The sequence below is a fragment of the Anolis sagrei genome, chromosome 12 (genome assembly GCF_037176765.1).
Source record: "Anolis sagrei isolate rAnoSag1 chromosome 12, rAnoSag1.mat, whole genome shotgun sequence".
Taxonomy (NCBI): Eukaryota; Metazoa; Chordata; class Lepidosauria; order Squamata; family Dactyloidae; genus Anolis; species Anolis sagrei.
The window spans coordinates 19,816,345-19,828,915 of record NC_090032.1 but is presented as its reverse complement, the minus strand read 5'-3'; the positions used below and the strand labels follow the sequence as shown (position 1 = coordinate 19,828,915).

The window sequence follows — 12,571 nt, the reverse complement described above, 5'->3', positions numbered from 1 at the left end:
GAAACCGGAGAGCCAACAACAACAACAACAACAACAGTAACAATAACAGCGGCAGCAGTAGCACCAGAACTGCTCACCTCCTGGTTTCCTGTGAAACCGGAGACGCAACAACAACAACAACAACAACAACAACAACAATAACAACAGAAACAGAACTGCTCACCTCCTGGGTTTGTCATGAAACCGGAGAGCCAACAACAATAACAACAACAACAACAACAATAACAACAGACACAGAACTGCTCACCTCCTGGGTTTGTCATGAAACCGGAGAGCCAACAACAACAACAACAACAGTAACAATAACAGCGGCAGCAGTAGCACCAGAACTGCTCACCTCCTGGTTTCCTGTGAAACTGGAGAGCCAACAACAACAGCAACGCAACTGCTCACCTCCTGGGTTTCCCGTTCTCATCCGGAGGCACGACCGTGATGGTGACCTTCTTGGCCGTGCGAAGGAGCTCCGTAGTCTGAGAGTGGCTGAGGCTGGGCAGGGGTCTCTCGCAGACCCTCACCAGGCGGGCACCGGGTTGGAGCCCAGCCTTTTCGGCAAACGTGAAACGTTCGACCTCGGTCACGAAGCCCTCGTGGTCCATCTGGAAGCCCAGCTGACCAACGCCGTTCCTCAAGAGGGTCAGCTCCCGTGTCTCGCAGCCCCGCGTCACCAACTGGGAAAGGAAACGCAAGGGAGTCACGTGAAAATTTATGCGGAGAGGCTAATTTAACTAATTTTCGACGCCATAAAACTCTCCAGCAGCGTGCAAAAGAATGAGGAAGTACTCCATCAGTGTCACACGTGGACGGTGAAACGACAGCTCCCCCGGTGGCCGGAATTCAAAGCATACCCTCTTGAAGCTGAAAAGTTCAATAGTCTCTGTGTGTCTGTCTATACATGTTGCGTGTCTAAGGCATTGAATGCTTGCCATGTATATGTGCATTGTGATCTGCCCTGAGTCCCCTGCAGGGTGAGAAGGGTGGAATATAAATACTGTAAATCTATCTATCTATTGATCAATCAATCAGTCTATTTGTCAGTTCTAGTATCTATCTATCTATCCATCCATCCATCCATCCATCTATCTATCTATCTATCTATCTATCTATCTATCTATCTATCTATCATCTATCTATTTATCTATTTATCCATCCACCCACCCATCCACATCAGTCTATCAGTTCTAGTATCTATCTATCTATCTATCTGTCTGTCTGTCTGTCTGTCTGTCTGTCCGTCCGTCCGTCCGTCCGTCCGTCCGTCCATCCATCCATCCATCCATCAGTCTATCAGTTCTAGTATCTATCTATCTATCTATCTATCTATCCACCCACCCACCCACCCACCCACCCACCCATCCATCCATCCATTTATCAGTTCTAGTGTCTGTCTGTCTGTTTGTCTATCGATCTATCTATCTATCTATCTATCTATCTATCTATCCATCCATCCATCCATTCATCCATCAGTTCTATTTTCTATCTACCTATCTATTGATCGATCAATCTATTTATTAGTTCTAGTGTCTGTCTGTTTATCTATCTATCCATCTGTCCATCCAACCACCCATCCATCAGTTCTACTATCTATCTATCTATTGATCAATCGATCTATCAGTTCTAGTGTCTGTCTGTCCATCCATCCATCTATCCATCCATCCATCAGTTCTATTTTCTATCTATCTATTGATCAATCAATCAATCTATTTATTAGTTCTAGTGTCTGTCTATCTATCTATCCATCCATCCATCAGTTCTAATATCTAACTACCTATTGATCAATTGATCTATCAGTTCTAGTGGCTGTCTGTCTATCAATCCATCTATCAGTTCTATTTTCTATCTATCTATCTATCTATCTATCTATCTATCTATCAGTTCTAGTTTCTGACTATCTATCTACCTACCTATCCATCCATCAGTTCTAGTATCTATCTGTTGATCAATCGATCTATCAGTTTTAGTGTCTGTCTGTCTATCTATTCATCCACCCATCAATTCTATTTTCTATCTATCAATCTATTGATGAATCAATCTATCTATCAGTTCTAGTGTCTGACTGACTGTCTGTTTATCTATCTATCTATCTATCCATCCATCCATCCATCAGTTCTAGTATCTATCTACCTATTGATCAATCGATCTATCCATTCTAGTGTCTGTCTGACTGTCTGTTTATCCATCCATCCATCCATCCATCCATCCATCCATCCATCTATCTATTGATCAATCAATCTATCAGTACTAGTGTCTATCTCTCTATCTCTCTATCCATCAATCCATCTAGCAGTTCTAGTATCTATCTACCAATTGATCAATCAATCTATCAGTTCTAGTGTCTGTCTGTTTCTATCTATCTATCTATCTATCTATCTATCTACTCATCCATCCATCCATCCATCCACCCATCAGTTCTATTATCTATCGATCAATCGATCTATCAGTTCTAGTATCTATCTATCTATCTATCTATCTATCTATCTATCTATTCATCAATCAATCCATATAGCAGTTCTAGTATATATCTACCAACTGAACAATCGATCTATCAGCTCTAGTGTCTGTCTGTTTATCTATCTATCTATCTATCTATCTATCTATCTATCCACCCACCCACCCACCTACCTACCTACCTAATTATGTATGTATGTATGTATGTATGTATGCATCTATCTATCTATCTATCTATCTATCTATCTATCTATGTATCCATCAATCTATCAGTTCTAGTATCTATCTATCTATCGATCTATCTATCAGTTCTAGTGTCTGTCTATCTATCTATCTATCTATCTATCTATCTATCTAGCCATCCATCCATCCATCCATCCATCCATCTATGTACTTACCTATCTAAGTATCTATCTATCTATCTATCTATCTATCTATCTATCTATCTATCTATCTACTCATCCATCCATCCATCCATCCACCCATCAGTTCTATTATCTATCGATCAATCGATCTATCTATCAGTTCTAGTGTCTGTCTATCTATCTATCTATCTATCTATCTATCTATCTATCTATCCATCCATCCATCAATCCATCTAGCAGTTCTAGTATCTATCTACCAATTGATCAATCAATCAGTTCCAGTGTCTGTCTGTCTGTCTATTTATTTATCTACCTACCTACCTATCCAAGTATCTATCTATCTATCTATCTATCTATCTATCTATCTATCTATCTATCCATCCATCTATCAGTTCTAGTATCTATCTATCTATTGATCAATCGATCTATCTATCAGTTCTAGTGTCTCTCTTTCTCTCTATGATTCCAATGATGGGGCGGCCTTACCTGCAGCCGATGGACGATGTCCCGGATGTCATTGGCCTGCCCTTCGTCCACCCGCATGCAGATATAGTCCCCGGTCTCGTAGTAGAGATCCAAGGTGCAGCTTTCCGAGAAGGTCCAGGCGAGGATGTCCCGGCAGGAGCAGTTGAAGACCACCCTCTTCTCGCGAGCGTCGATGAGGACCAGGAACTCGGCGGAGATGCCCAGGAGGCAGCGCAGCTCGGGGGTCTTGCCCTCGGCCCCCCCTCGGCTGCCGTCCCGGGCCCAGACGCCCCAGACCAGGGCCCCTGCGCTGTGGGCTTCGGCCCCCTTGGGCGCCTTGGACTTCTCGCGCTTCTTGGCGGCCAAGGCGATGAGGGCCAGGCGGGAGGAGGAGGCCTCCAAGGTGCTGGTGGTGGCGTGGTGCAGGGCCAGGTCCCGCAGGTACTCCTGCCGCGTGCGCGTGGCCATGGCGTGGAACTTCCCCGAGCGCTCGGCCGCGTTCTCCGCGTTGATCACCTTGGCCAGGAGGAGGTCGCGGAAAGCGGGGCTCTGGGCAAAGGTGTTCTCCGCCGAGATGAAGGGGCCGAAAGGTGGGATGTCCTTTGTGCAGCTGACCGCCATGCTGATCGGAGAAAGAAAAGAAAAGAAAGGGGCACAAGTCATTTACAGGTAAATACATTGTACAGAAAACATGATATTCGTTTACAGGTAATAGCAGGTAGCTTACAGGTAGAACATCTTACAGGTAAACTGACAGATAATGCAATATTCATTTACAGGTAATACACCTAACAAGTAAGTTACCTGTTAAGTGTTACCTGTAAATGAAGTGTATTACCTGTCAGGTGTTCTTACAGATAGAACACCTGACAGGTAAATTTACAGACAACACAATATTAATTAACAGGTAATACATTTAACAAGAAAGTTACCTGTAAAGTGTTACCTGTAAATGAAGTGTATTATCTGCCGGGTGTTCTTACAGGTAGAACACCTGATAGGTAAATTTATGGATAACACAATATTCAGTGACAGGTAATACACTTAACAGGTAAGTTACCTGTTAAGTCTATTACCTGTAAATGAAGTGTATTATCTGTCGGGTGTTCTTACAGGTAGAACACCTGACAGGTAAATTGACAGATAACACAATATTAATTAGCAGGTAATACATTTAACAGGTAAGTTACCTGTTAAGTGTTACCTGTAAATGAAGTGTATTACCTGTCAGGTGTTCTTACAGGTAGAACACCTGACAGGTAAATTGACAGATAACACAATATTAATTAGCAGGTAATACATTTAACAAGTAAGTTACCTGTAAAGTGTTACCTGTAAAAGAAGTGTATTACCTGTCAGGTGTTCTTACAGGTAGAACACCTGACAGGTAAATTGACAGATAACACAATATTAATTAACAGGTAATACATTTAACAGGTAAGTTACCTGTTAAGTGTTACCTGTAAAAGAAGTGTATTACCTGTCAGGTGTTCTTACAGGTAGAACACCTGACAGGTAAATTTATGGATAACACAATATTCATTTACAGGTGATAGATTTAACAGGTAACTTACAGGTAGAACACCTGGCAGGTAAATTTACGGATAATACAACATTTATTTACAGGTAATAGACATAACTGGTAACTAACAGGTAGAATACCTAACAGGTAAATTTACAGATAACACAATATTCATTGACAGGTAATACACTTAACAGGTAAGTAACTGTAAATGAAGTGTATTACCTGTCAGGTGTAATTACTGGTAGAACACCTGACAGGTAAATGTACGCATAACACAATATTCATTTACAGGTAATACACTTAACAGGTAGCTTACAGGTAGAACACCTGACAGGTAAATGTATGCATAACACAATATTCATTTGCAGGTAATAGATTTAACAGGTAACTTACAAGTAGAACACCTGACAGGTAAACTTATGGATAGCACAATACTCATTTACAGGTAATACACTTAACAGGTAAGTAACCTGTTAAGTATTACCTGTAAATGAAGTGTATTACCTGTCAGGTGTAATTACAGGTAGAACACCTGACAGGTAAATTTATGAATAGCACAATATTCATTTACAGGTGATAGATTTAACAGGTAACTTACAAGTAGAATGTATGACAGGTAAATTTATGGATAACACAATATTCATTTACAGGTAATACACTTAACTGGTAACTGACAGGTAGAATACCTAACAGGTAAATTTACAGAACACAATATTCATTGACAGGTAATACACTTAACAGGTAAGTTACCTGTTAAGTCTATTACCTGTCAATTAAGTGTATTACCTGTCAGGTGTTTTTACAGGTAGAACACCTGACAGGTACATTTATGGATAACACAATCTTCATTTACAGGTAATAGACTTAGCAGGTAATAGCAGGTAACTTACAGGTAGAACATCTGACAGGTAAACTGACAGATAATGCAACATTCATTTACAGGTAATACACCTAACAAGTAAGTTACCTGTTAAGTGTATTACCTGTAAATGAAGTGTATTACCTGTCAGGTGTTCTATCTGAAAGAACACCTGACAGGTAAATTTATGGATAACACAATATTCAATTTTAGGAAATAGACCTAACAGGCAACTTCCAGGCAGAACACCTAACAGGTAAATTTACGGATAACACATTATTCATTTACAGGTAACTGACTTAATAGGTAATTTAAAGGTAGAATACCTAACAGGTAAACGGATAACTTAAGAGGTAGAACATCTAACAAGTAATTTATGGTTAACACAATATTCATTAACAGGTAACAGACTTTACAGGTAACTTGCAGATAGAACACCTAACAGGTAAATGTACAGATAACACAATATTCATTTGCAGGTAATAGACTTAACAGGTAACTTACAGATAGAACATCTAACCGATATATTTACGGATGACACAATATTTATCTACAGGTAATAGACTTAACAAGTAACTTACAGGTAGAACACCTGCCATGTAAATTTTTAGATAACACAGTAGTCATTTACACGTAATAGACTTAACAGGTAACTTACAGGTAGAACTCTTAACAGGTAAATTTACGGATAACACAATATTCACTTACAGGTAACAGACTTAATAGGTAACTTTCAGGTAGAACACCTGATAAGTAAATTTACAGATAACACAATATTCATTTCCAGATAATAGACTTAACAGGTAACATACTGATAGAACACCTGACAGGTAAATTTACGGATAACACAATATTCACTTACAGGTAACAGACTTAACAGGTAACTTACAGGTAGAACACCTGACAGGTAAATTTACGGATAACACAATATTCACTTACAGGTAATAGATTTAATAGGTAACTTACAGGTAGAACACCTGACAGGTAAATTTACAGATAACACAATATTCATTTCCAGGTAGTAGACTTAAGAGGTAACTTACAGGTAGAACACCTGATAAGTAAATTTACGGATAGCACAATATTCATTTACAGGTAATACAGTTAACAGGTAACTCGCAGGTAACACATCACGTGCTCCTGGCTTCCTTACCTGTAGGTGGTATTGCCGTTGCAGGATTTGTGGGCCCTCACCACAATAAAGACGTGCTGGAAGTGGGAGCGGATGGTGCGTGGCGTGAAGGGAAGGGCCCCGGGCTCCTGGAAGACGATGGTCACGATGTCGTTCCCAATGTGGCGCTTCCTCAGGAGCTGAAAAAGAAGGGCTTGCAATGTAAAAAATCCCTGCTTATTTGCGCTACTCCTCCCAGGCTCCCGCTCACCTGCTGACGGTTGTTTGGCGTGTAGGGCAGCATAGTGGAGACGTGGAACATGATCTCGTAGTCCTGATACGTGGTGTAGAGAGAGTGGCTCCCTGTGGAGTCCGCTGCAAAGAGAAAGGAAAACCAATTTCTGTAGGCGTCGGCAATTCCTGTTTATCTTCTTACCTAATTGTATTTACCGATTTCTTTAAAGTGCTTTTTTACTTTGCTGTTTTTTAACTTATCTTAAATAAAAGGATTGTTTTCCTATTCAATGTGTGGCTTTTCCTATCCTGGAGTGCAACAACTATACAAGAGACCTTTTTACAACCCAAAAGTGTGGCTGTTTTTACTTATCTTCAATAACTTATCTTCTTACCTAATTGTATTTACAGATTTCTTTAAAGTGCTTTTTTACTTTGCTGTTTTTACTTATCTTCAATAACTTATCTTCTTACCTAATTGTATTTACCAATTTCTTTAAAGTGCTTTTTTACTTTGCTGTTTTTTAACTTATCTTCAATAAAAGGATTGTTTTCCTATTCAATGTGTGGCTTTTCCTATCCTGGAGTGCAACAACTATACAAGAGACCTTTTTACAACCCAAAAGTGTGGCTGTTTTTACTTATCTTCAATAACTTATCTTCTTACCTAATTGTATTTACAGATTTCTTTAAAGTGCTTTTTTACTTTGCTGTTTTTACTTATCTTCAATAACTTATCTTCTTACCTAATTGTATTTACCGATTTCTTTAAAGTGCTTTTTTACTTTGCTGTTTTTACTTATCTTCAATAAAAGGATTGTTTTCCTATTCAACGTGTGGCTTTTCCTATCCTGGAGTGCAACAACTATACAAGAGACCTTTTTACAACCCAAAAGTGTGACAGATGACCAGAGTGCAGATTCTGTACACACGCTTCTTCAAAGGACGGGGAAGATGATGTATCCTTGTTTCATGGAAGCCTTGCTTTGAAAATTCATGCTTAAATACTTCTTGTTTTATGGTTTTGACTCTTGGATTTTATGATCGTATACTTAAGCCTTGGATCAACGTTTTTCCTGATTTTCTGGATGTTATTAGAGAAGTGTGGACTTTGCTTTCGTGGACTTTGCTGAACTCTCCCCTGGACGAATTTTTTCCTTTTTATTACCTAATTGTATTTACCGATTTCTTTAAAGTGCTTTTTTACTTTGCTGTTTTTACTTATCTTCAATAAAAGGATTGTTATCCTATTCAACGTGTTGTTTTACCTGTCCTGGAGTGTAACAACTATACAAGAGACCTTTTTACTACCCAAAAGTGTGGCAGACTGCAGGAGTGCACCTTGGATCAATGTATTCCTGATTTTCTGGGTGTTATTAGAGAAGTGTGGACTTCGTTTTCATGGACTTTGCTGAACTCTACCCTGGACGAATTTGTTCCTGTTTATCTTCTTACCAAATTGTATTTACCGATTTCTTTAAAGGGCTTTTTTACTTTGCTGTTTTTTACTTATCTTCAATAAAAGGATTGTTTTCCTATTCAACGTGTGGACTTTGTTTTCATGGACTTTGTTGAGCTCTACCCTGGATGAATTTGTTCCTGTTTATCTTCTTACCTAATTGTATTTACAGATTTCTTTAAAGTGCTTTTTTACTTTGCTGTTTTTACTTATCTTCAATAACTTATCTTCTTGCCTAATTGTATTTACAGATTTCTTTAAAGGGCTTTTTTACTTTGCCGTTTTTACTTATCTTCAATAACTTATCTTCTTACCTAATTGTATTTACAGATTTCTTTAAAGTGCTTTTTTACTTTGCTGTTTTTACTTATCTTCAATAAAAGGATTGTTTTCCTATTCAACGTGTGGCTTTTCCTATCCTGGAGTGCAACAACTATACAAGAGACCTTTTTACAACCCAAAAGTGTGGCTGTTTTTACTTATCTTCAATAACTTATCTTCTTACCTAATTGTATTTACAGATTTCTTTAAAGTGCTTTTTTACTTTGCTGTTTTTACTTATCTTCAATAACTTATCTTCTTATCTAATTGTATTTACAGATTTCTTTAAAGGCCTTTTTTACTTTGCTGTTTTTACTTATCTTCAATAACTTATCTTCTTATCTAATTGTATTTACAGATTTCTTTAAAGGCCTTTTTTACTTTGCTGTTTTTACTCATCTTCAATAACTTATCTTCTTACCTAATTGTATTTACCGATTTCTTTAAAGTGCTTTTTTACTGCTGTTTTTACTTATCTTCAATAAAAGGATTGTTTTCCTATTCAACGTGTGGCTTTTCCTATCCTGGTGTGCAACAACTATACAAGAGACCTTTTTACAACCCAAAAGTGTGACAGACGACCAGAGTGCAGGTTCTGTACACACGCTTCTTTCTTCAAAGGACGGGGAAGATGATGTATCCTTGTTTCATGAAAGCCTTGCTTTGAAGATCCATGCTTAAAAACTTCTGGTTTTATGGTTTTGACTCTTGGATTTTATGATCGTATACTAAAGCCTTGGATCAACGTTTTTCCTGATTTTCTGAATGTTATTCGAGAAGTGTGGACTTTGTTTTCATGGACTTTGCTGAACTCTACCCTGGACTAATTTGTTCCTGTTTATCTTCTCACCTAATTGTATTTACCGATTTCTTTAAAGTGCTTTTTTACTTTGCTGTTTTTACTTATCATCAGTAAAATGATTGTTTTCCTATTCAACGTGTGGTTTTACCTGTCCTGGAGTGCAACAACTATACAAGAGACCTTTTTACTACCCAAAAGTGTGGCAGACTGCAGGAGTGCACCTTGGATCAATGTATTCCTGATTTTCTGGATGTTATTAGAGAAGCGTGGACTTTGTTTTCATGGACTTTGCTGAACAATCCCCTGGACTAATTTGTTCCTGCTTATCTTCTTACCTAATTGTATTTACCGATTTCTTTAAAGTGCTTTTTTACTTTGCTGTTTTTACTTTTATCTTCAATAAAAGGATTGTTTTCCTATTCACCGTGTGGTTTTACCTGTCCTGGAGTGCAACAACTATACAAGAGACCTTTTTACTACCCAAAAGTGTGGCGGACTGCAGGAGTGCACCTTGGATCAATGCATTCCTGATTTTCTGGATGTTATTAGAGAAGTGTGGACTTTGTTTTCATGGACTTTGCTGAACTCTCCCCTGGACGAATTTTTTCCTGTTTATCTTCTTACCTAATTGTATTTACCGATTTCTTTAAAGTGCTTTTTTACTTTGATGTTTTTACTTTTCCTATTCAACGTGTGGTTTTACCTGTCCTGGAGTGCAACGACTATACAAGAGACCTTTTTACTACCCAAAAATGTGGCGGACTGCAGGAGTACACCTTGGATAAATGTATTCCTGATTTTCTGGATGTTATTCGAGAAGTGTGGACTTCGTTTTCATGGACTTTGCTGAACTCTCCCCTGGACGAATTTGTTCCTGTTTATCTTCTTACCTAATTGTATTTACCGATTTCTTTAAAGTGCTTTTTTACTTTGCTGTTTTTTACTTATCTTCAATATAAGGATTGTTTTCCTATTCAACGTGTGGCTTTACCTGTCCTGGAGTGCAACAACTATACAAGAGACCTTTTTACTACCCAAAAGTGTGGCAGACTGCAGGAGTGCACCTTGGATCAATGTATTCCTGATTTTCTGGATGTTATTAGAGAAGTGTGGACTTTGTTTTCATGGACTTTGCTGAACTCTCCCCTGGACTAATTTGTTCCTGTTTATCTTCTTACCTTTTTGTATTTACCAATTTTTTAAAGTACTTTTTAACTTTGCTGTTTTTACTTATCTTCAATAATTTATCTTCTTACCTAATTGTATTTACAGACTTCTTTTAAGTGCTTTTTTACTTTGCTGTTTTTACTTATCTTCAATAACTTATCTTCTTACCTAATTGTATTTACAGATTTCTTTAAAGGGCTTTTTTACTTTGCTGTTTTTACTTATCTTCAATAACTTATCTTCTTACCTAATTGTATTTACCGATTTCTTTAAAGTGCTTTTTTACTTTGCTTTTTTTTTTACTTATCTTCAATAAAAGGGTTGTTTTCCTATTCAACGTGTGGCTTTTCCTATCCTGGAGTGCAACAACTATATAAGAGACCTTTTTACAACCCAAAAGTGTGTCATACTGCAGGAGCGCAGGTTCTGTACACACGCTTCTTTCTTCAAATGACGGGGAAGATAATGTATTGGCAGAATGGCAGATTTTCAGGGAATGCAATCTTGCCTACGTTCGGGTCTCCTCTCCAGGAGAAGGAAGAAGGGATGTTAATGTATGCATGATGAACGAATGTTGGAGTATTCTAGGCGGTGTTAACAGGCGCATAGTGTCAAGCTCGAGAGACGTCATAGTTCCACTCTCACCTTGAATCTCATCACTTACTCTTGGTGTCCAGCTGCGCCCGGTATTTCTCAAAGCCGCGGAGCCGCACACGTTCGCCAAGGAGGTCCAGGAACTCCTGGAAGGCCGGACCACCTTCTTCGTTGTTGTACATGTCCTCTTCCGAACCCTGCCCTGCCATACAGTAGAGAACTCCGACTTTCCGCTGGAAACTGAGCTGAGTGTGGAGGAAGAGGAGGATGAGAAGAAGACCGTCGCAACCTGGGTGATCACTCTCGTAAGCCTCCAACTCTAAGAACCCGATGTTGCGGCATAAGAGAGATGCGAACTTACCCCTTGTTCGTCCAGCTTGAGCAAGGTCTCCGGTACCTTCGGAGAGCTGGACGCCAAGCGGAGACACTGGAGGCTCAGTTCGGGCATCACGTGTTCCAGGAGCTTCTTCGGGGGGATGCCGCGGGGGGTGGCGTGGCGGGCGGCAAGGGGGATCGCCTCCTCGAGGATGGATCCCCGAAGGGTCCGGAGCTGGAAGCAGAAAGACGGAGTAGCCATGGGGAACCCTCTTAGCTGGGTTATAGAACATGTTTACATGGAATAAGCCCTGGAAACAGCACCAAAAAGCCCACTACTGTTGGGGTTCAGCCTGGGTGTGAACCTGAACCTAGTATTTCCTGATGCTAATGAAAATGTTGATTCTGAGGTCAGTGTAGAAGAAACTCCTGCAGGCTTGGAAGCCTTGGAAAGTGAAAGTACACATTCTCATGAGAATGTTTCAGAGCCAAGCGGTGATAGCGCTCCAGAGAAGCTAACACCTGGGATCCTTAATGAGGATAGAAGAGGACAGATTTGGAAAAACAGGAGTGAATCGCAGAGTCTGCGAAGGTCAAGCAGATTAAGAGAAAAAGAAAGAAGGGCTTCAAAGCCTGGAGGCGTGTCACGAAACAGTTTCCTCGGCTTTAAGTGCCTCTCGCCGGGTTGACTCTTTAGATCAGGCATCGTTTTAGACTGAGGCATTACCTTGGCAGATCTCCCGTTTCCCGTGGCTTTCATCCCAAGAGTCTTCTAGTGCTCCAAGTACAGTTAGTGGATTGCTAACAGGTTCCAGGATTTTACAGTGTTGCTTTTGGTTTTTGATCTAGTTCAGGGGTCCCCAAACTATGGCCCGCGGGCCAGATCCGGCCCCCTGAGGGCATTTATTC

The 12,571-nt window shown here is 39.6% G+C and overlaps 1 protein-coding gene across 2 annotated transcripts in view; it reads right to left on the bottom strand.

Annotated features, from left to right (window-relative positions):
- The window catches only part of SIPA1 (signal-induced proliferation-associated 1), a 54,397-nt gene that overhangs the window by 22,421 nt on the left and 19,405 nt on the right, over positions 1-12,571 (bottom strand). For both annotated transcript variants that reach the window (XR_010910399.1, XM_060758328.2), the window contains exons 3-8: positions 11,709-11,897; positions 11,418-11,592; positions 7,042-7,145; positions 6,813-6,970; positions 3,297-3,897; positions 394-668 (exon numbers count right to left, since the gene is read on the bottom strand). Coding sequence is in view for 1 of the 2 variants with exons in the window: in XM_060758328.2 (XP_060614311.2) it covers positions 394-668; positions 3,297-3,897; positions 6,813-6,970; positions 7,042-7,145; positions 11,418-11,592; positions 11,709-11,897 (1,502 nt within the window). In the remaining variant the exon portion in view is untranslated. The remainder of the gene's footprint in view (positions 1-393; positions 669-3,296; positions 3,898-6,812; positions 6,971-7,041; positions 7,146-11,417; positions 11,593-11,708; positions 11,898-12,571) is intronic.